Here is a 23,011-nt window from a genome sequence, read left to right on the forward strand (position 1 = left end):
CACAAAAACTGAAGTTGCTTCCTGTTAACAAAAGTGTAAACATGTTTGAGTTTGACACATCCAAGAACATCTGGGAAGCAAAATTTAAAGTAGGAAGTGATAGATCCCTTTCTTTAATCTATTGACGCGTTTATGAGGTCATTTTATAAACTGCTACAGTACTGTAGATAATAACTCAGGGACAACAAGAGAGGGAGAGGTGTAGCCTGGTTAGTGTTTGCTTTTTCGTCTTATATTTATTGTATTTTCATTGGCTAAATAAGCTGATGTTACCAGACATTGCAGTGCGGGGCTATTTGCTAACATGAATTCTGAGCGGAGTGGTGCCTCTTCGTTTTCTTTTTACCTTTGACGCTATGGTTAAAAATAGTAACAGTATCTTTTCAATGGCTCGGGGACTTACCGGAATATTTCATAAACAGGAATGTGCGAATGAATTATACATTGATACATTCTTGAACAGATCAAAGCAAAACTTCCCGTTCAGGTGCTTAAAGTCAACGCTCCTCTTATTCACAGCGTGAGAGCGTCAGGAGGAGTGTGTTACTCTGACTGAGGTAAAACTTGAGCGTAATGAGGAGGGTGTGAAACCGATACTGCCCGGTCTGACCACGTGTGTCTGAGCCAATCAGCGTCCTCAGAGGCTGCTCCGAAACTAGTGCAGGGATGCGTGCCAGGCAGGTGGAGAACAACAGATAAACAAGAGCACAGACAGAAAGAGACAGTCTGGCTTCAAAAAATCCAAAACAATTCAATTAAGATACATTTTATTCACTATTAAGGCATTTTGTTAAAGTCACACGGACTTAAGTGCAAAATACAATCAGGAGACTTGGACTTGAAGCTTGAGTGCTAAAATTAAAAGCAGCAGTGGCTCAAAAATATACATTACTCATTAACATACACGCTTGGAATAAAAGATACAAATATGTATAAATAAAAGTATTTATATTATACTCTAATGTTCCATTCAGAAGTTTATATTGCTATTATCATGTTATTTTATTATCATTCAAGCTTTATCTTGTTAGTGGCATTGTAATGTTGCAGTCACAAGACGATTCAAGCTTTTTTTTGGGTGTTAGTTTCAATCAGTGAATTATTTCATAGACATCATGTAAATATTTTCATGTCCTGTGTGAAACATAAGCTGTAGTACTGTTTCTATAGAAATGTAGTGGAGTAAAACTTTGACAGTTTGCCTTAATGAATGAAGTAGCTTAAAACTGAGGTGACCCTACTTCAAAACATGGCAAAGCACCAGTGAGGTGTTCCCCCTGAGTGAACACAGATGACGTCAACACACTTACAAAATGAAAAGCACAGCGAATGAGCTAAACAGGCCAAACAGTCGATTTCTCCCTCATGACTTGTGTGCAAACTTATGCACAGCAGCATTCATTAATGGCTTCAAAGTGTCTCAGTTTTCGTAGGTGCGTTTAGTGCAACAGAATCAAACTATGTCAGCCCACAGGGGCTGGCAGGGTGAAACCTGTGGACGGGGTGGGAGGCACATTCACAGCATCAGCTGTGCCACTCGGCCACCTTTCGCAGAGAGTCTTTTTGGTTTGAGGCCAGCCGGCTTCTGCCGCTCACCTCCTGCCAGCGCAGAGTGCCATGGCTGCTTATTACCTGAGAGGAAAGTAATAAGAAAACAATACATCAGTCTGTCTCTACATGTCTTTAAAAAAGAAGTGTAATATTCTTACCATGTTGTTGATGTCTAACAAAACCTCATCCGTCCTGAGCAAGTGAATGTTTAACACAGTAGTTTCCACCCAGGCATTATCAGTGTTCCTGCAGTCATCTACATAACCCTCAGATATCTAAAAACAAAACACAAACAGAGACTACAGGTTAGAACCAACAGACTTGACATCACACCAGCTACAAATTTTCTAACCAAATAACAGTTGTGAGCTACAGATCTGGAATACCTGTTTATATAATAAATTAAGCAGCATCACAAATGTCTTATTCACAACCCCTGAGTCGATAACCATGTCTCTGTTTCCTTGCGTGATGCTTTCAAACATTAAATCTGAAGTCAGCACTTTAAGATTTTGTCATAGCTCTTGATTAAAGTCACCTCTAGAGTGTCAAGCTAGTGTTTGAAAACTGTCAGGGTTAAACTTGTATTTGACTGAAAATACTGTCAGACTATAAATTCCTCAAGTGTTTAATTTCTTCTTCTGTGGTACATAAAGTTATTATGAGGAATCTTCTGGTAGTGCTAATTTTGGTGCCACCTGTGAACTAACTGGTGCCTCTTAACTACTAATAATCATCTCCTGCATATATTTGGGTTATATTTTCTGTTTCTGAATATTTACTGTTAATAATAGGAGGAAGTTTATTCTTTTTCTCTCTTACCCTTTCTCAATGATTGCAGGCATCAAAAATAAAAGTTTAGAAGTTGTAAACTCTTTGCTGTTAGTTTTATTTACACTTTTAGGTTATTTACAGAGCGTACAGTAAGTTTTGGTCTTAATCATAAGCAGTTAAAAACTCCTCACAGGAGCTTTAATACAAATTCAATTTAGCCTCCTAATTATCTTTAGGAGGAGGTGAATGTTGGAGAAAATTGTCTTTTTTTTCTTAATACATCACTTTATTGTCCATGTTTGAGTGTGTTTTTTAAAATAGTTTCTAATTCTGTGTTGTTTGTAGCTTTGTAGCTTGTTTTTTTTTGTTCATCCCACCCTGATTGTTTTCAGTCGTGCCCATTACCTTGTGTGTCTTTAGTATCTGTGTCTCCCTTAGTCCTGTGCCAGTTTGTTATGTTAAATCTTGTATTGTGCTCTGACCTCTAGTTCTGTGTCAGGTGTAATCCAGCTGTTTGCTGAGTCTTTGAGTTGTTCTTTTTTTTCCCTTTCAAATACATTTCTTTGATTTTGATACATTACCAGAGTCTCATCGGGGTTTTATCTCTGAGCTTGTCATTCGGCTCCTATTTCACTTTATGCAGTAGCAGCTTTAGTCCTTGAATTAGTGTGCTTGTGTTTTTTAACAGCAGGTTAACCTGTAAATAGGACAGGGGTCTCTCTGGATAATGAGGCTCTGTATTTCTGTTCTACTTCTTTTCTTAGTGTAGTGCTGTCGGTTCATCTGACTGCCATAAGGAAGTGTTGAACACACGTACCTTCTTTCCCTCTGAGAGTTTTTCAGATAATTTTTCATAAACTGTCTTTCCCAATGTTTTTTGAAGATTCACTGGCAGCTGATCAGCTGACTGCGTTGGGCCCTGGAATATTAAAAATACAAACAGAAGATGTTGATAGATTTGTCCAAATAGCACCAAAGCCAAAAAGCATCGATCTTCAAGGACTCACCCCGGGTAAAACTAAGGCTCCATGGTTTTCCCAAACTGCCAGGTACTCCAGAACAGATCTTCCACAATCTCGCCAGCTAAAACAAAAACACTCAAAGTTTTACCTCAAACCACGCAAACCATTACTGTCAATCTTAATAATGATAATAAAATGTAGGTATATGATCACCCACCGTGTCAGCACCAGGTCAATATTCAGGTTTGGACCGAGGTGACTGAGTTCACCTCGTCCTCTGACACCAGTCCTCCCTCCTGGGTTTCTGATGACACATTAGACACACATCAGACATGGAGACACGCTCGTACGGTTACTGAGAGTGTTATTTGATGCCTGGTGTATCTTATCTGGTATCATACCTGTAATTATCTAAGGCTTCTGGTTCTGACCTGCAGAGGAAGAACAAAGGACATGTACAGGATACAGACAGAGGATGCTGTGTTGTTATAACTTGATCAAATCAGACACATACCCGTCCACACTGTCCCCACTGTCTTTGGATTCTTTAGGGTAATGATGCGGCAGGTAGGAGCTGAAGCTGACCTGGAAAAAGAGACGACATGATATAACTGCTCAGGTCTAGGGAAGAATCAAAGTGATCTTCTCATGTAGGAGTCCAGCTGTGAGCGCAAAGGTAAACTAAATACCTCCCATGGCACCTTCTCATCGGGCACAGGGAAACGTTTGCCGTTGTTTGGGTAGTAACACTGTCGAGCGTTCACGTGAAACGTGGCCTCTTTCTCTGATGGTCTTTTAAAAGTGTCAGGAGGCTCGTCTGTCGAACTGGGTGCTGAGGAAGAAATACAAGTGAGCAAAAGACAAAAGAGGGTTTTGTATAAATAATAATAAAGTTAGTCACTGACTGAGTGGTGGCGCTTTTTTGGATGCAAAACCCTGAGATTTCATGTTTTCCATAATCCACTGCAGGGCTTTGGCTGACTGGGAGACCTGATGAGACAAAAACAAAAAGTGGGTCAAATACTTTTGATTACTTCTTGTACAACATCGATTTATATTTTTGTATCATGGGGAACATCTGGGAACCAAATCAAACAAAGTGTGTCATCTTTTTTTCTGCACAGTGCCTCGCTAAGGCTGCCAGATGCCAAAGTATTTTAGTGCAGGCGCAGGTGATATCTACAAATCAGGTCACAACCTGCTCCTCTAGTCGAGCCAGTCGGGTCATTATGGCAGCAGAGCTCGTCTCCTCTTCTCTCTCAAGTCGTTCGTTCATCACGGTAACCCTAAGAAAACAAACAGTTTATTTATAGTCTTGCTGCTTCACTTTCATTGTTATGTACAGAGTAGGTTACTTAAAATAAAAATAGCCTGGGAATTTTTGGAAAGTTCTGCTTGAGGCTATTGTGGATAAATAAACTGATCACACATTTGTCCCTAATTACTTTGATGTAATCTCCTGGCTTGTTATTCTAAATATCAGACAAAATCCTTTGTCTTAGCTTCTTTTATAAACCTAGAGGCTGAAAAACTCATATTTTGACAGATTGTTTACCTTGAATCAGCTGTAGGGATGTTTATGACAGTTATCAAACACTCTGAGACTGATGTCAATGAGATCTTTCATGATGCTAACTTTCATTTGGGGGCTGTATGTGATTGTGCTGTGATTCCCGAGTATCCTGTCTTGGATGCAGTTTTATTTAAGTTGAGAAAAAATGTCTCTGAAGTTCAATATACTACTGATGGAAAACAAAATAGTATGTTCCTCTTCTTCTAAAGCTTGTTGGAGCTCAAAATCTAATAACATACAATTCAAAAAAATAAAAATAAAAAGTGATAAAACTGAAATGAAAAAAACTTCCCCTAAATGTATCAAAAAGTGTAACAAAACCCAAATTTAAACCCAAAATGTAAGAGCTTGTTACATTTTGGCTTTTATTACAATTTTTTTAATTAGATTAATTTTTGATTTAATTTCTGGCTCAGCACTTTTGCTGAGGCTTTATTACATTCTTTAAAATTAAATTACTATAATGATGTTACATATCTATGTATATGTCGATTCCTCTTCTATCTGGTCTTCCAGGGACTACTGATGAAAATTAGCCTTATGGCTAACTCTAGCATATTTCTGGGATGCTGTGTGTGCTCAAATGTTTATGAATATGCTCTGTCTCCTTAAATAAATAAAATGTATAAATACAATTTGCATCATTGTTTCATTTCAGGCTCTAACAAGGCCGCTTGTCTTGATCTGCTCGCTTTTGTCGTATTTAAAACTTCAGGATCACACATACACATGCTCCTGGCTGAAACTGTGAAATAAGCTAGGAAGGAATCTAAAAACAAATGACAACTGATCTATGAAGTAGATCAATGTTTGGACTTTAAATGACTTATCTGAATCACTGTTCAGCTAATCATTAGATTGGTTCTAATGAATGGATTGTTACATGCCTCATCTGTGCTAAGATGAATAATCTATGATGAAATTTTCCAGGTTGTTGCTCCAAACTTCACTTGTAGCATTGGACTACATTAAAACACGTTTACAGCCATCCTTCACATTCAGATTAATCGTTAAAACACAACCTAAGCATGAACAGTACAGACAGGGGGTTAAAGGAGAAGCTTTGTCCACAGGGGGACTCTTGTTTCCAGATTTAGGACATGTGTTAATGTGACTGGGTTTGGATCTGATCTTAATCTGCAGGTTCAGTAGATTATTAAAGAAGAGAATCTTAATGGAAAACAGGGATTATTTTCTTCTATAAGTATTTCCACAGACTCTCTCTTTTCGTATTTGTTCCCTCACAGGAAGTTTCTACTTTGGGTGACCTGAACTGGTTTTACATGAGGTAAAGGTGTTTTCCAGAGGTGTGACTTTGACGGCAGCATTAAATAACTGATATCGAAACTTTTCTCTTTTACTTTTGGGCTGTGTCCAGGATGCGTCGCTCCATGGTCTGGCTCTGCTCCTGCTGTGTGGAAAGCAGGTATCTGTCCTTCATCAAGGCCTCCCAGTTCAGAAGCTCCTCTTCCTCGATCTGAGGAAGTTCGTTTTCTGCAAATGGTACAAAAAACTTTCAGTAACTTTCCTGGTTGTCTGTATGAGGTACTCAAGCACATGGACAGAGATCACTCGTAACAAAGTTTCCACATGAAAAAAGATTCTGCAAGATATAACCAACAAAATCTGTAACTTTTGACAAAATGCTATCTCAAAATATAAAATAAGATCTTTAAGCCTGAAAAAAGACAAACAAAATTGTATGGTTAAATAAAGAAGCCCCCTGATCAGTGTCCATCTTTATGGAGATTGCGTATTTGCTATAATGTACCCTGTATAGTTTGTCATATAGCAAAGACTGTTGTATACAAGGAAAACTGTATCTTTGTAATTGTAAACAAACTTTGAATGTAACGTAACACTTACTAAACTCTTTGCAAACGACAGGGGGCCGGCGTAACAAGAGGAGTCTGATGAAATGGTAAAGATGGCTGAAGATAATCAGCGGAGGAGGAGCAGTAGGCCGGCTGTGATACTCCTTTATCAGCTCGTATCTCTGAAACTTCCAGATCGTGTCTGTGTTGTCCTGAACTTCCTGGAAAGTGAAGCTGTGAAGGGACACAAACACAGAAAAGAGAGGGGACGATGATGAAGAAGTAGATCAGTTACCGGTAGAGAAGCTCACACTGAATAAAAGGATATTTTACTTGAAGATGGCGATGAGCAGGTTGAGCAGCAGTATGTTGGCGAACAGCAGATAAACACAAAGCATGATGATGGTGAGCCACTCAGGGAAGGCCGGAGTTTGGTTTTCATTCAGGACAGGACACTTTGGCTTCAGTGGATCAGTTCCGTTCATGCTGCAGGAGTCCATGTCGAACGCAGCATCTGCACAAAGGAAACAGGTTGTTTTAGAAAACAGTTCCAGTGATCCTGTTGGTTGTGGCTGCATGTTGCAGCAGCTCTCTCTTCCTTGCCCATTTTTCTTGTAATTTTTTCATCTCTTTCTCATCATTTTTGTATTTGGAGTGGATCATTACTTTGTACGGCTCATTTGTTGGTCATGGACACCAAACTGGTTTTGTCTTCAGTGATACTTTTACTATTTTTTCTCCTGTGTTTGTCTGGAGATCCTACATGTAACCATGGCCGCATTGTTTACATGTGAAATCAGCCGTCAGCAGCCTGTAGCATGTCAATGCTAACTGGTGCAAGGCCTGATGTTTCCCACAAGGTGAGGAGAAGGAGGTGAGGACGACGTGCTGGTTCTCAGGTGTGGGCTAAGAAGTGACGGCATCAACCTGTCCTTACATCCATCGTTACTGGGAACGTAAGATCTATCTCCAATAAGATGGACATGCTAGCTGTGCTAACCCAGCAACAGAAGGAGACATGCCTAACACTGGATACCAATGCCACATTGGAAGAGCTTCACCTGCTGTGAGCAGACAGGATCCAGGAGACAGAGACTGAACAGACTGCTGAAGAAGCTCAGTCCTGGACCCTGTGGAGGTGGAGACTGGCGGAACTGGACAATGATGGACAAGCTGTCATCATCAGTTTTCTTATGGACCTTTTTATACTTTCTATACACTTTCTTACTTCTGTTTTTCTTGGTTGCTGCTGTGTCTCCTCCTGAATTTCCCCTATGGGGTGAATAAAGTTCTATTCCATTCTATTCTATTCTATTTTTTTCTATTGGAACACACAAACTCCACTTACAATCAATATTAGTTGGAAAATTCCCAAAAATGATAAGGTAAGGCTCGTAAACTGCTCCACGGATGATCCAGTCCAGGCGGCTGTCGTTGTCGATGAGGATGCCTTGTTTGGCGACACCGTACGCCACAACCCAGATACTCAGCAGGAACATGAAGAAGAACATATCCATCATCTGGAGAAAAAACACAAACGAGATTAAAACCACATACATGGTAACATTTGTGATTTTGCACACACACACACACATAAAAAGCTGAAAATTTGACTTCTGTAACAATATTTACGCACTTGGAACAATGATGGACTCTTCTGGAAATCATGCCTGACACATTAACATTAACTGAAAACACAACCAATCTGGCAGAGATCTGGTGTGTAACAAACAGACCAGCTGCAGCACTTTGTTCAGAAACACATTTATCCATCTCATCCCCTCTGCAGACAGCAGACGGAGGCTCAGTGAAGCAGAAGCTTCTCTTTGTATCAGATGAAAGGTGTTTCAGAGCGTGGCGTTTTTATGTGCTCTGCTGTTGCTCCCACGTTACATCAGGTCATCTGTCGTTTCATTTATGTGACACCCTCTGACACCCACCATCCTCTTCACTATGATGATTTTGGGTCCCAGAGTTCTGCTGATGGTGAAGATGGCCATGAGACGAAGGCAGAAGACCACAAAGTCGACACAGAGGATGATTTTACCAGCGTAGAAGAGCAGAGCGTTGAGCCTGGGAGAGAAATACAGAGTGATTCACAGAGAGACGAGCACACTGATGGCTTGACTTGTCTGTTCGTCTGGGAGAAAGGAAACTTACCTAAAAACGAGGCCGACGATGAAGAGGATGATGGACAGGACGTCTAAAATGTTCCACAGGTCATTGATGTACATCTTGGCTTTTTTACGAAACCCAAAGCCGTCAGGATCATGAAAGAGCTGAAAGACAAACAGAAAAGATGATAATCGAAAAGCGCATTTCTGATTCACTAAGTTAAATTTAAATACAAAAATGGACACGTAAGCACTCACTGAGCCAATAATCACAGACATGCAACACAAAAAAAACAATTTTAACAGCAGATTAACGTGTGCTTTTTGGGTTGGGCGAAGATCGGTTAAGCTGCAGCATTCTGGATCATCTGCCAGGCAAGGTCTGATATCACAGAGTTAATTAAGACAAAAGATTAATTATTTGCTCATTTGTAACAAACAAACAAACACTTGAATCAAAACTTAAATCAGTGGTAAATCAGGCGTTCCTCACAGATAAAAAAAGGACCCAAACTCTCCCAGACTTACGTGAGTGTGTGTTTGAGAATCTAAGATCCACTCCCTCACCTGCCTGACCTCCTCACACACCAGAGACAGCAGCCAGATGTAAAGCAGCAGCTCAGCAGGAGAGGGCGTGGCCTGGAAGTCTATCATCAGGACCACGGCGAACAGGAAGAGGAAAGCAAAATAAGACACGATGTTCCAGTAAAACTTGACCTGAGGAGCGCTGTACAGGCAGACCAGTTTGGACCAGTTGCCCAGGATCTTCTTCCGGTGAAGTCTGGCAGCATCTCTGCAGAAACAAAACTCATTTTTGAGTTTTATTTCTCTGAAGACGACCCAGCAGTGATTGACAGAGGTGACTTTCTACTTACAGTCGACGAGTATTTGTGCGCAGTACACTCCCCGTCACGTTCTCTACTGTTTTAATCTCCTCGTTCTTCTCAGTCTCTCTCTGAATCACTTCATCACATCTAAGGAGAATTAAGAAGAAACTTGTTAATTGTGCAAAACATTAAAATAAACCAGCTTTGATTATGTATCATTAAAGGTAGAGTCTGCAGGATTTTCCTGTAAAAAAAATATCAGCTTTTACAGCAATAATCCTGCTCAGTTGTCTCCTATGGGCTTTAAACATGTGTCAGAGTCTATGTCTGCCTCAACCCCTCCTCGGCCTGTTTGTTGATGTTTTGGATGTGTCGGGACATTTATGGGCGGAAAGTAGGCATGGTTACCTGAGCCTATCACGTTGTGCCCAGTTCACAAGTGACTTTGCAGGTTGATTAGCATGTAAAAGAAGCTATTCTGAGCACCTTTGATTGTGCACATAACATGGAGGAAGAAAAAAGAAAAGCCAAAGAGATAAAGCTTTTTACCAAACGAGGGTGAAGCTTGGCTCAACTTTCACTCACACAGGCACTTGGAGAGCAGCACGGGACGAAGAGTTAGCTTCCTGCTAACCGGGTATGTGTCAAATACCTGTGATTAGCTTGTGTTAACATGCCAAGTCAGGTGCATGGCTCTCAAGTCTCTATCACAGGTGGTTGCTGGGCTAGTGAGTGTATTCAAGTAGCTTCAGTTGGAGGCAGTTGGTGTGTGCTGCTGCTGGCACTGAGTCAAGGAGGCAGAGCCCAGTCTCCCCGACTTCACCCTTCTGTTTCTGAAAGGGATTTTTGAAGCTAATCGGCTATTGTGGCTATATTAGCAAAAGTATTTTTGCGTTTCAGCTGACCTAAAATGCAAACTTTTGAAAACGGCCTCCGTAGTGGAATTGTTCTGAAACACTGCAGACACCGTTGCCATGTAAACAGTAAGCTGGCTTGGCCAGGTCACTCTTGAAAAAGAGGTTTTAAATCTCAGAGTTTTTGCTGGTTAAATAAAGGATATTGATTGATTTGATTTTCATCAGTGGAAACACGGACATCACACTCCGTTTTTGGTGCAAGTGCATGCAACAGTACTCGAGCACCACTGTTACCATTGTCGGACTCGCAGACTACCGTGTTGTGCTTGTGCTGCTGAATCTGCTGACTGTCTTTCAACAAAATGTACATCTGTTGCTCCACTTCTGCACTTGGTATTCACAAATACACCAGATGATCAGCTCAACTCCACTCCTGTGAAGATCTACCAAAAGCTGCTTCTGGACAAGACAGTTATAGCACCCACTACAGGCCTGGCATACTCACTACAGCATTTTCAGTCCCTCAGCGTTTCTGAGAGTGAAATTATTGATTCAGAGAAGAGAATCTTTTTGAACCAGGCTGTAAATGGGTTAATTTCTGCTGTGAAAACAGCTTTTTTTTTGGCTTGGTGTGTATGTGACTTCTGGTACTTCTGGAGCCAGCCTCAAGCAAACTCTCAAGAAACAGCAGATTTTAGCACTTCAGCATTGTCTCAAATTCTTGTCTGGAGGTTGCCACTTGGTTTACTTACAAGTAATGAAAATTCCTGCACACCCTACCTTTAAATATGACATCAATTATTAATCATGTGAGCCTGATGCCACTAGGGGATGTGAAATCAACACAAATCTCAATAAAATATGTGAGTTTTAGGCATAAATACGTGTTGAGGCCAGTTCAGTGATGTCTTGAGTGAAAATCTTTCATTGAGAAAAAGTAATCAGAAATCAGATCTTAGTTCTGATGAGGCAAACCTGAAAACCAGAAACCGGGTGTAGATGAGCGGGAAGAAGACCATGCAGACCAGTACCCTCCATACAGGGTTGTCCACTGAAAGCTCACCACACCAGATCTGAGTTAGAAGAGCCTAAAGATAAACATCTGATCAGACAGTGCCATATTGAATCTCATACATTAGTTTTTATTTTCTCCTCCTGGAAGTGAAGTCCCTGATGATGTTTATAAAGTTTACTCCACCTGAACTCCAGACTGAGCCACAAAGCTTTTATCATCCGCCTCCAGAGCCAGCCTCAGGCACGTCGTCCTTCCCCAGTATGGTGACGCACGAACCAACAACTTCTGAGCCCGCTCTTCATCGTTGTTATGGCACTCGTTGAACACACCTGGGATGCACAAACACACACAATAAAAGATGAAAATAAAGCTTATAAAATCTCTATGAAAAGCCCCTCATGCCTCGTGCTGTGGTTCACCTATGGCTTGTTTCTCATAGTGATTGGCCAGCTCTCTCATGACCTCCTTCTCATCTGCATCACTTCCCTCCTCCGCCATTTTCTTCAAGATCTTAGTGGCGGCCAGAGCGGCTGACATGCAGTCGCTGCACTGTGCTCACACAGGTAGAGGAGATGAGAGGTCAAACATACAAACACAGGAGACTGTTTCACAAACTGTCTGTGTTTAGAGGTGGGGTTCACCTGCTCCCAGGCAATTTGAGCCATCTCCTTGTTGTCCTGGACCACAGCCCAGAGGAAAAGGTCCCTGCCAAAGTTCCTCTGTGGTTCATCATGTGGGGACAAGGAAGCTGCCTGATCTTTGGACAGCTGGAAGAATGGGAGGGGATATGTTGCAGGATTTTGAAACATGCTGTAACACTATCAAAGAAGACCCCACAGATATCTTTTTCTGTTCCAATATTAGTTAAAAATTCCCAAAGTTATTTTTTTTAAGACATATTTTTCACATTTTTTCCAAATTATAGTGGAATCACATAAATCCAAATCTCATCTTAACAGCTCTGGTAAGAAAATGCTAAACCATTCATGTTTTTTTTCACTTTCAGCTAAAATTAAATTAAAGTAAAAAAAAAGTTCACATTTATTAAAAAGGAAAAATAACAGATGTTGGATAAAAAGACTCACTGATGATGATGTCTCCTCCATAGTCATGTTAAAGTGATATTCCCTTGATGAAGGAGGGTAGATGGGGTGGGTGAAGCTGCCCAGCAGGTGGCGCACCTCCTCGGACACATAAGTCATAGAAATGGTTTCCCCATGCCTTGGGAGACCTTGAACCCTCCTTTCCAGCATCCGCCTCTTGCTGCGGCGAGCCCTCTCCACCCGCTTGGCCAGCTTACGAAGGAAGAAGCAGCCAGGCATGTTTTTGTAGAGCTCACACAGGGTTTCCTCGTCGTGCAGGAAATCCCTCAGGCTCACGCCGTTTTCCAAGAGCAGACTCACAAACTGAGGCTTGTTGCCTACCAGGGCTGAGAACATGGCCCAGTGGAGATCACTGGACTGAACAGGGACAAACCAGTGAAAGGAACCAGTAAGACAGGAAGTGTTTCAGAGGACTAATTTCAAAACTGTGAAAAGATAACACTTTGGTGCAAATACAAAATACCTTTTAACCATTAAAATAAAAATATACAAGATCATTTTGTGTAATACTGCTTTAGTTTTGATTTTTTTTTTGTGTGTAAAATTGTCACAAGTTATTCTTTTTACTTAGAAATGCTGTGAGGAGGATCTGTTTTAATTGCACTCCCTCGCCACCTTCTGGCCCAGAGTCTCTGCACACTATTGTAAATTACTTTTAGCGAGGTGTTTGTTTGTTTTGGATTTAAATGTGGATTGCATCACAACAAATTTTCTTTGTTCAAGACAACTTTTTACTGAATACAACGCGCCAAGGTAAGGTATTCATCAGTACAGTTACGTAGCTCTACGGTTTGAAACGTGACATCAAATAAACATTGTAGCAGCTGGGTTTATGTAGTGCTATTGGCAGCCTGGTGCTCCGATGTATCTGTAGGCTTACGTGACAACAAGTAAACACTGTCAGTTTGTAAGTAGTTTAGTAGCTGTTTATATTTAGCACAGGTGACAGCCTGGTGCTCTAAAACATGTCTGCAACATGTCTGCGAAACTAACGTAACCTCACTCTTCATTTTATTGATAGACTCTCAAGTTTGAATAGACCACTGCAGAATAACTGCTGACTGTGGGTTGGAAAGGCTAATTAGCCTTTATCACTCTCCTGTTTATCTTTCTTCTGCTCTTCTGTCCTTTTTCCGACAGTTACGCTCCAGTGTCCACCATCACTACAAAATTAATCACAGAAATCGTTTTCAGCAGAGAAAAACACAGATTTCTGTATTTTATCTCTTCTCACTCCTAAACTTTGTCAGCTAGCGTGGTGTTGTTATACAGATGTAGACGTGCTGAAAGCTAAGAATTAGCATTTTAAAAAATAACCTGTAACCAGCAATATAGGTGCTGATAATCTCATTTTAAAGCGTGGATCACGATCAGGCATATATCTAGAAGGGGGCCTTTTTCAAGATCACTTTCAAACACCTCGCAGCCCCTCTAAGACCGCCATCATCATCATCATCAGATCCGTGTTGTTCATGGACTTTTTGCTGTATTCAGAGCAGACCCACCTTCCATTGACTCTCCTCAGTGAAGATCTCCGTCTCTGCTATGTCCACTCTGTTCCAGGCTATAGCCAGCTCCAGCTGCCTCTTCCAGCTCTCGGTTCCCAGAGATTCCCCGATTTTTGAGGCTGAGAGGAGAACTATGTTAGTTTTTATTAACTTTGAGAGGTGGTGGGGCCTCTCTACCTGAGATATAATCCACTTTCCTGAGTCAGGCCTTTATTTTCCAATTAAGTTATGCAACAAAGTCTTTATGTAGTCAGGAAAATCGTTTTTGAATCTACTCTGTGAGCTGTAATCTGAAGTCAAGTAACTGCTTATCTTGATCTCCAAAAAGCTGGCGCAACAATAATTATGTTTGACACTTTTGCCCAAATTCCCATCATGACTTTTATGAAAAATAAATCATAAAATGTGCCGTTGGCTGTTTTTCTCTCCATTAAAAAGTGCACTTAGTGCTTAATGCTGCATAATAGGGTCAAAATGGTCGTGTGCAGCCACACTGTCTTTTTGTGAAAAACAAACAATACAGAATTAATTTGTGGCCACAGAGGAAAAATAAGACAGAGGATGTCCTTGTTCAATACGCAGCAGCACTTCCTGAAAATGCACTTTAATTACCCTTAATGATGGGGCCCAGAGATGGAAAGTATGAGCAAAGCAGTTCTACTGATTCAATATGAACACAGCATTAAGTGACCATCCAGCCTGATGCCTTATTAAGAGCACTTTGGTGCAGCATACTTTGTACCAGTGTGCTTCAGGCTCCTTCTAAATGGGTTTCATCTGTCTGTCTCCAGAAATTCACGACAAGAGAAAAGGTTTGCAAGAAGCTCTGAAACATATCAAGTGTGGCGCTCGGTATTGAAAAAGCATCATTAACAGGAAAACATTAGTGAGATCATCTGTGCTGTATTTTCTTCTCCACCCATCTGACACCGCACTCTGGTTACTTCCATTTCTAAGATGCAACACTATACTTGATGAGAGCCTTGGTGCTGTTTGTACATGCACTGAAAAGTAGGGGTGGGAGGAAAAAAATCAGGATTTTTTGTTTGACAAAATTGGGATTCTTTGCTAACAATTAATTTTGTTTTTCAAATTTAAATCCCTCACTTCAGTCATTGTTTATAAACTGGATTGGGAAAAAAGTCACGCTTTTCTCCAGCAGAGGGCGAAATGTTTTTCTCTGACTCTCCTGATGTGCATTTTTTGGAAAAATATTGCTCCTGAAATAGTCTGTAGGTATTGTTCTCATCATTCAACTTGTAACATGGTCTGGTGTTTGAAAAGCAAACTAAAAATTTGCAAAAATCAAAAATATCAAAGAATCATTATTCAAATTAAACCACGAAAATCGTAATAGAATCAAATCACTAGATGTTCCAGCCATAGTGAAAAGCATCTCTACCTTTGAGCAGCGCTTGAAGAATGGCTACGTCCACGTCTCCGTGACTGTCCTCGCCTATTCTGAAGACGGTCAGCAGGTGGGGCAACCTGATGATGTCCTGAATCTGGAACATGATAAACACATCATCAAACAGGCCCTGACACTGTATTTGTTTGTGACATTACCTATTCATCTGGTGACCTGTGAAAGACTTGTATTCATCATGGTAATGAAGACACTTTGGGAATATTGTGGCCAGATATAAATTTGTATTCTGTGAAGTATTAAACACAGGCTAATGCAAAACTGTGTGCATCTCATGCTAACAGTTAGCCTTGGTTTTAGTCCATTTCATGACCACTAGCTTACTTCAAGGTGAGGTACATGTAGGGATGGGTACCTTTCACATTTAAAACGATACGGTACCGATGCCCTGTACCAGGACATCGGTACGATACTCAATGGTATGAATTATGTGATATGAATATTAATTTTTTTCATAATAATACCCCATTATTATTTTTATTTAACAGATCTATTTCTCCGTCTATAAACGTTCAATGCTGTGTTCATGTCCAGCATGGAAAATCTCCTACTTTTCCACTCCTTCACAGTCACAAGGATGCGTTGAGGTACCTAAACATGGTACTTTTTGATATAACTTGAATAAGTACTCAGTAATACAGACAGAATTTGGTCGATACCTATAAATGGACTCACTTCAGTACCCATCCCTAGGTGTGTGAAATATTTAAAAAATACAAAGAGATGTTGAGTTGCCTCTAATAAAGGAAAAAAAAAATCCAGAAATAAAAAACTTAATAATCAAACAACCAGCCATTGTTGTTGTTGGCTCTGAGACCTAAAACTCAGGACACTTTATGGTTGTTCAAGTTATTACATAAAGATTTTTAATGATTTTTAATAAAATAATATTGGCACATTGAAGGTATATGCTGTCAGTTATAAAAAATAAAAAATAAAAATCAGTATAGGTCAGGTTTTTTAAAGATTGGTGATCAGTGATCGGCCAGAAAATTGTGATCTGTGCACTCCAGGAGTTCTCCAGGTCCTGTCTGGCCTGGTACAGAGCAGTTCTCATCCTACTAGCGTCCCTCTCTTGAACAGCCAGGATGTGGGACCTTTCCTGATCCCACATGTGTTGGAGTCAGTCCATGTTCTCTTGGACCTAGCTCGGGGCTGTCTGGATCTTGTTTCTCTCCTCTGTCTGTTTTTCCAGGAGATTAAACCTTTCCTTCTGATCTCACACTTGATGTTGTTTGTAGCTTCCTGGGCTTGTCTCCAAGGAGCCTCCATCATCCAGGTCGTCTCCTTTTTCTGTTCCAGGAGCAGGGACCTTTCCTCCCACAGCTGTTGCCTCAGGTCCTCCTAGGCCTGGGAGAGAAGCTCTGGGCTTGGAGGTCTGTTCTTTTTGCCGGCCCAGGCTCTTTTCTGTTTCTTGTCGCCTCTGCTTCTCAGTCTCAAGGATTTCTTTAAGTTTTTCCTAATGGCTTCCCTTGCTGTGGCCTCCTTATTTGCAACCTCAGTAAGAAGGAGCTTCATGTCGGAGGTAGCTTTGGCCTCATGAGTTTAAGCTGATCTTTAAGTTTCTCTACCTCACAAAGCAAAACCATCTTTTCCTCCTCAAGTCTTGTGACCTGTTCCCCTTTGCTAGCACGGCTGTGAAACTCCAGCTCAGGGATCTGTTTGGTCTCCTGGTGTCTTTTGTGGGGCTTGATCAAAGATTTTTTATCACTGTTCTGCTGGTCACCAGTAACCACAGTGCTGTATGAAACTTAAGATGCAGAAACAGTTTCTGCTGGCTTTGGTTGTACTGGTGATTGACCAGGCTGGGGCCCAGGCTTGCTTTTGGGCAGTGGCTTAGGCGACTGCAGGCTGTGGCGTTGGATGCACTACAGAGTCCTCTTTCCATTTTCGGCACCCCTCTGCATCCAGTTCCTCCTGAGTGTAATCTCTAATCAGGAGGGGAAAGGTCGATGCCAAGTTGGCCTCTGTTTTGCCTTTTGTTCTTTCTCTGGTTGATCTTCTTGCTTTTGAAGTAAAAGTCAAACTCCTCCTCAACAAGCTCGATAGGTCTGACCTCAGGTTGAGGTGCCTGAGCCTGGAGGTGTGTGGGAACATTTCGGTAAGTCTTGTTTCTGCCCTTTCTTGCAGTCTTCCGTGTCCCTTGAAGGTTTCTCTCCGATGTGAAAGTAATTCTGGTTGCTGTGATTCACTGAGTGTGTCTCTGTGTCTGGCTTTGGTGGCTTGACTTAAGATACTGATCTAAAGCTCCAAGCTCTGATAAACTATAACTTCTTCAGCCAAGATCTATTATGAAATCATAATCTATCGTGACATCAGGATGCTCCATTATTTTAAATGATTTTTTTAATTCAAATTTAAAATTCAACATGAAATACTAGGGTGAACTGAAGAGTCATGCTCTCAAAGATATTGTGCTTCACAAACCTTTTTGGTCCACTCTATGATCCTGTGGTTGGGCATATTTTCACCAAAAAAACGTTTCATTAACTGGCGGATGTGGGCGATGGTGACCCGGCTCACTGGCTGTCCTGCCACCTGAGCGATCACGTCTGCTATCCTTCCAGAGCCCTCCATGATCACACACGGCGTACCACACAGCATGGCGTTATAGATGGTCTGAGAGAACACAACACAGTCAGACAAGACAGAGACACAGCAGAGAAAAGGAGGGAGACAGGGACAGAGAGGGGGGAGGGATAGAAAAGTGATGACTCACATCCAGAGTGCCTGGTCCTCCATCCAAAACCACACACACCACAGGGATGGTGGTCACTCCAGTGTCTGGAGCTGAGATGACGAAAAGTCAATATTATAAGGAGGACAGATAAAAAGGATCAGATCTGAGAGATAATCTGGAATGGGTTTCTCCTTTTTTGTGTGTGTGTTTGTTTTTAACCTTGGGTTCCCAGACGTTTCCTTGAAATGCATTTCTCCAGACGGCTCCGCAGCTCAATCTCCACACCGTAATGCCCCTGGGTGCCATCGTCCACAAGCAGGAAGTGGGTGTGGTTGTTATCCAGGCAGGAGAGTCGGCCCTGACCCTTGATGTCCATCGTGTAGTGTGCTGGAAAACTGCCCTGCAGAAATGGAAGAGTATGGTCAGGGGTGGAAGTAAATCACAAATACTCAAGTTACTGTAATTAAGTAGATATTTTTAGTACTTGTACTTTCATAAGTATTTTTCTGCAGGCTTAAGTCTGTATGACAACACCACGCCGGCTGATGAAGTTAAGCAGTGAGGAGTAAGATCTGTGTTTTTCTCTGCTGAAAACGATTTCTGTGCTTAATGAGATGAGTACTTTGTCTTGTGTATTATCTTAACACCAGTACTTTTGCTTGTAATATAGTACAATTTAAGCAATGTAACAGTACTTGTACTTGAGAACAAATTTGAAGTACTCTTTCCACCTTTGAGTAAAGTATGAAGAGAAGGAGGAGGATAAACCTTACACTACATGTGTTCATCATACCTCTGGATGCACCAAAGCGTCTCTGTTGTGAATGATTCCCCACGTTGCCATTCCGATAGCTACGATCTGGCTGTGAGAGGAGCCACTCAGGGCGTAGTCTCTCACAGCCTGGCCGACATGCTTCATCACACCTGCGTGTGTGCCGCCTGTGATGATCCATGCACCTGTGAACAACACGGCAGTGTCCTGATTTTGCACATACATATGTCTGCTAATACAAGGGTTACTAATACCAATATTTGCAAATCCTACTCAGCCAAACACATTTAGACATCTGTGATTGTTGGACTCATGACAGTCACCACAGTTGCAATTAAGCTCCTTTCCACCGGTTTTCTTCATGCACTAAACTGATTTAATGCTAGATGTACCCTTGTATTTGACAAACCAGTATAAGCTTAAAGCAGGGGTGGCGTCATGGGTGGGCCCGACGGTCCCAGGCCCACCTCTAACTTTTCTTTGAAAAGTTTTTTTCTTTACTTATTAAAAAAAAAAAAAGGTTGGTCTCAAAGAGGAATTTTATAAAATTTTGTCACTTTATGCTGTTTTTTTTTTTTTTGTTTTTTTTTTTACAGTTAGATGCCCTGTCTTCATAAATGAGCCAAGTTTAGCCATTTTTAGCCTGCTGGTTATGATTTAAAAAGTTATGACTCCTTTAGCCTCATGTTATACCGGTAAGACTAGAGAATGATTTTGAGAAAGACTGTAGATTTTTGTCTTTTAACTGTGGTTAAGGTTGCTGCTATTACAGGCTATAATACATGGAAAGTTGAGGTGGCGCAGCCCATCGGTGCATTGGATCACTTGGACAATGCCATTGTGTCTGATGCACTAAAATTTTGTCAAATATTTAAGGATCCAAAAGCAACTAAATCTGCTTTAAAACACACATAGTAACAGTAATATGTCTATATCTATATAGTAATAGTCATTGACTAACTTTTGTAATTTAAGGCCCACCCAAAATTGAAATCCTGGCTCCGTCCCTGGCTTGAAGGAAGAATCTTTGACCCAGTCCAGCTGCCTAGTATTAAGATGGTGCATAACCATGTTTGTAAACACTCTGTAAATAATCAGTGAAAACTTGTACTGGACCTTCCATAGCTTGGTGTTAGGCTCTAGTGCCATCAGTGCTGGTTGTAACGAGTTACAAAGTAATAGATTACAGTAAAGATAGCACTATTATGGGTAATAATGATGTAAAGTAATGCTTTGCACTAAAAATTTCAGTAACTATTCTACGTTTCAATACTTACTAGACTACTTTACTAGAATGTGCTTTTCTTACTCAAGCCTTTTTTGCCAGTTGCATGCATCCTGCCTTTGTGTTTTTACTCATACGATACAAACGCTAATTTTAAGAATAGGGAAAAATATAAACCTTATGGGATAAAGAGGACTTTCTGTTTATTGAATTGCATTTTCTATTTTATGGGATAAAGCACAATTGGTTTTGTTTTTAGGAGTAGGCCCACATTTGGTTCAGTCACCACACATCACCTCTTTCATTCTGTTGCTTGTGGATTTTAAAGTGAGGCATATTTCTTTGTGCTGACGGGGTTACTGCTTTTTCAAGTGAATGGCTTAGTGTTATACCATAACACAGTTTGTGGAAAAGCTAAAGAGACTCCCTTTATAGAAAAATTCAAAGTAAAGTGACGAAAGGGTCATGATGTTTGTCCTACTATCTAGCTACATGGTAAATTTCGACATGGAAAAAAATGAAAGTAAAGTAACTAGTAGTGAAGTTACTTTTCAAATGCAGTAACTAGTAAAGTAAACTCATTGGATATTACAGAAGTAACTACTAACTTGTAACTACTTACTTTTTCGTGTAACTTTGAGTAGCACTGGGTACCATTTCAGACCTGTTATACCTGTGTCAACTTCTGTTTGTCTCTGGTTTGTTTACCTGTCGTCTGGGCCACCTTGATGAGACCTCTATGGAACATGTTTTTGATGCGAGCCTTTAGATAAAAGTTTTTGGCTCCTCCGGTCACTGAGATCAGCAGGTTGGGAGGTGAGAGCTTCCAGTGCTCAGTTAGTAACTGGTACAGGACCTCAGGGCTGGTGTCTGTGGAAACTCGCGCATACTGAGACAAAATACAAGACATTCAGAGAGATTTTAACGCACATAGGAGAACTTTTCTTTTATTATAACAGAGATACGTAGAGGCTTACCTTGCCTGTCTTCTGCCCCAAACCGTCAAAGGAGATGTCTCCAAAAGCATCAGTGGGAACTTCACAGAGGTGTCTGTGTTTGTCCCACGACTCGCCTGTGAAGTCCTCAGGTTTGATGGCTTCATCTGTGTGTTCCTCCTTTGAGTAGCCGCAGTAACAGATATCCTCTCTGGTGAAAAAACAGATGCTGGTGAAATCTTTAAGAACTTATAAAGATATAAGGATAAGTCTTAAAGATAAAAGAGGCAGTTGGTGGAGGGAGTCTGTAATCTAATCTCATGTTTAACTGCCCTCACAGGAAAGAGGGCGATGTCTGCTCTCACATAAACAACAGCAGCTGGATGCTTGAGTAGCATCTTAAAGGTCACATAGGCTATGAGAAATATACAAATGATGCAGCACAAAGTAAATCATCCTACCTGATACATTGTTGAAAGAGGCAACACTCCTTCTTGTTGACATTTTCCCTGACCCAGGAGGCGAAGGCACAGCGCTGGAAAGAAGGAGAAAGAGACAGGTGCTTAGACGGGCTGGCTGCGCTCATCACCAGACTTGTCACCATCCGCTTCTCCGTCTCAGCTTCCCCCATCCTGGAGCCGACGAGGGGGGGACACGGATCTGCCTCTGGATGGACGCTAAGAGCATGACAGCAGAGAGGAGCCTCTGCAGTGAGTGCTGCTCTGTGCCGCGCTGTGCTGTGGCTGCTGTGGCTGCTGGCTTTCACTGCATCAGTGATGTCAGAGCCCGGCTGAAGCTGAGCAGACTGAGGAAACTCGATTAACCTTCCTTCAGGACAGAGAGCAGTGCAGCGCCAGATTGAGATCGATAGTGAATTACTGAGAGTGGAGTATTTTCATGCCAAACTCATTCAAAAACACCACTATCGAGAAAAACAAAGTATGTACAATCAAAAGACGGTTTGTTTATGATTAATTGTACGAAAAAGAATCTGTTGATCATGAAATCCCAGCAATATGTTTTTACATTTTTATGCAGCATCTGTCTTTGTTGATTATAACTCTGCAGTGTACTTTTTATTAATACTTACTGCTACTTCTAAAATTAAGGATGCACAAACAAAAAGGAAAGTCATTCTTCGTTATGAGTGAAATAATGATTAAAAAAGGACTTTGAACTATAATTAAGTTAAAGATAAGATAAAAAGAAAAGTAATTATGTCTCTACATGTATAAAAATATCTGAAAAGAATGTTTCTATGTTGGATATTCTGTCTCTTCTCTTTCTTTGGTGCCTGTGTGAGTCACTCACCTTTCCCAAACAAGTTACCACCTGGTTCAGCTGAAGAGGATTCTGTGTCCGTTCGATTATTTCCTGCGGCACAACCTTATTCGCATATTTCGCCAGCATTTCTACAATAAAAAACAACAGCACAGGCTTAAATCCTTCAAGCTCTCCTCACTGGCACAGACCTGTGCTTCCTATCGAGGCAGGAGGCAGACTGCTCCTGTTCGAGCTCTGAAACCTGCACAGCCTGACACTTCAGCGTTTTCAAATGCTTTTATCTTCCAGACATGTGACCTGCTCTGCATTACCTTTCCTTCTTCTGCTGAGGCTCCTGGAAAATCATTAACCTCCAAGAAAAGGCTCAATAACACGTTTAAATCTAAACTCACAGATAGTATTAGCTGAAACTTACCCGTTGATTCAGTCATGGTTTTTACAAATCAGGCCGACAAAGAGGCCTCTCTAGTTTATGTTGCATTGTTAAAAAGCTCCTCCTCTCAATAAACAATATCCGCCCCCCACACATTATAAACATCTCATGCTTCCGCCATAAAAGACAATCTGCAGCTCACTCTCATTGCCTCTAAT

The 23,011-nt window shown here is 41.1% G+C and overlaps 1 protein-coding gene across 1 annotated transcript; it reads right to left on the bottom strand.

Annotated features, from left to right (window-relative positions):
• Positions 1–220: 220 nt before the first annotated feature.
• On the bottom strand, positions 221–21,892 carry trpm2 (transient receptor potential cation channel, subfamily M, member 2). Its single transcript, XM_074695285.1, has 32 exons — positions 21,598–21,892; positions 21,179–21,347; positions 20,910–21,090; positions 18,998–19,161; positions 18,424–18,604; positions 18,244–18,314; positions 17,952–18,143; positions 15,501–15,603; positions 14,096–14,217; positions 12,573–12,947; positions 12,129–12,254; positions 11,907–12,036; positions 11,671–11,816; positions 11,448–11,560; positions 9,664–9,762; positions 9,356–9,581; positions 8,835–8,953; positions 8,615–8,747; positions 8,023–8,194; positions 7,008–7,188; positions 6,727–6,908; positions 6,222–6,354; positions 4,486–4,573; positions 4,193–4,277; positions 3,977–4,119; positions 3,802–3,872; positions 3,689–3,718; positions 3,505–3,591; positions 3,333–3,408; positions 3,143–3,244; positions 1,710–1,826; positions 221–1,632 (listed from the first exon to the last, which is right to left on the bottom strand). Exons 1-32 carry the CDS (start codon positions 21,765–21,767, stop codon positions 1,525–1,527), a joined length of 4,395 nt encoding a protein of 1,464 aa, XP_074551386.1. The 5' UTR covers positions 21,768–21,892; the 3' UTR covers positions 221–1,524.
• Positions 21,893–23,011: the final 1,119 nt, after the last annotated feature.

Source organism: Halichoeres trimaculatus, unplaced genomic scaffold (genome assembly GCF_033239565.1).
Source record: "Halichoeres trimaculatus isolate MK-OKI-2021-1 unplaced genomic scaffold, fHalTri1.1 fHalTri1_scaffold_19, whole genome shotgun sequence".
NCBI classification, from domain to species: domain Eukaryota; kingdom Metazoa; phylum Chordata; class Actinopteri; order Labriformes; family Labridae; genus Halichoeres; species Halichoeres trimaculatus.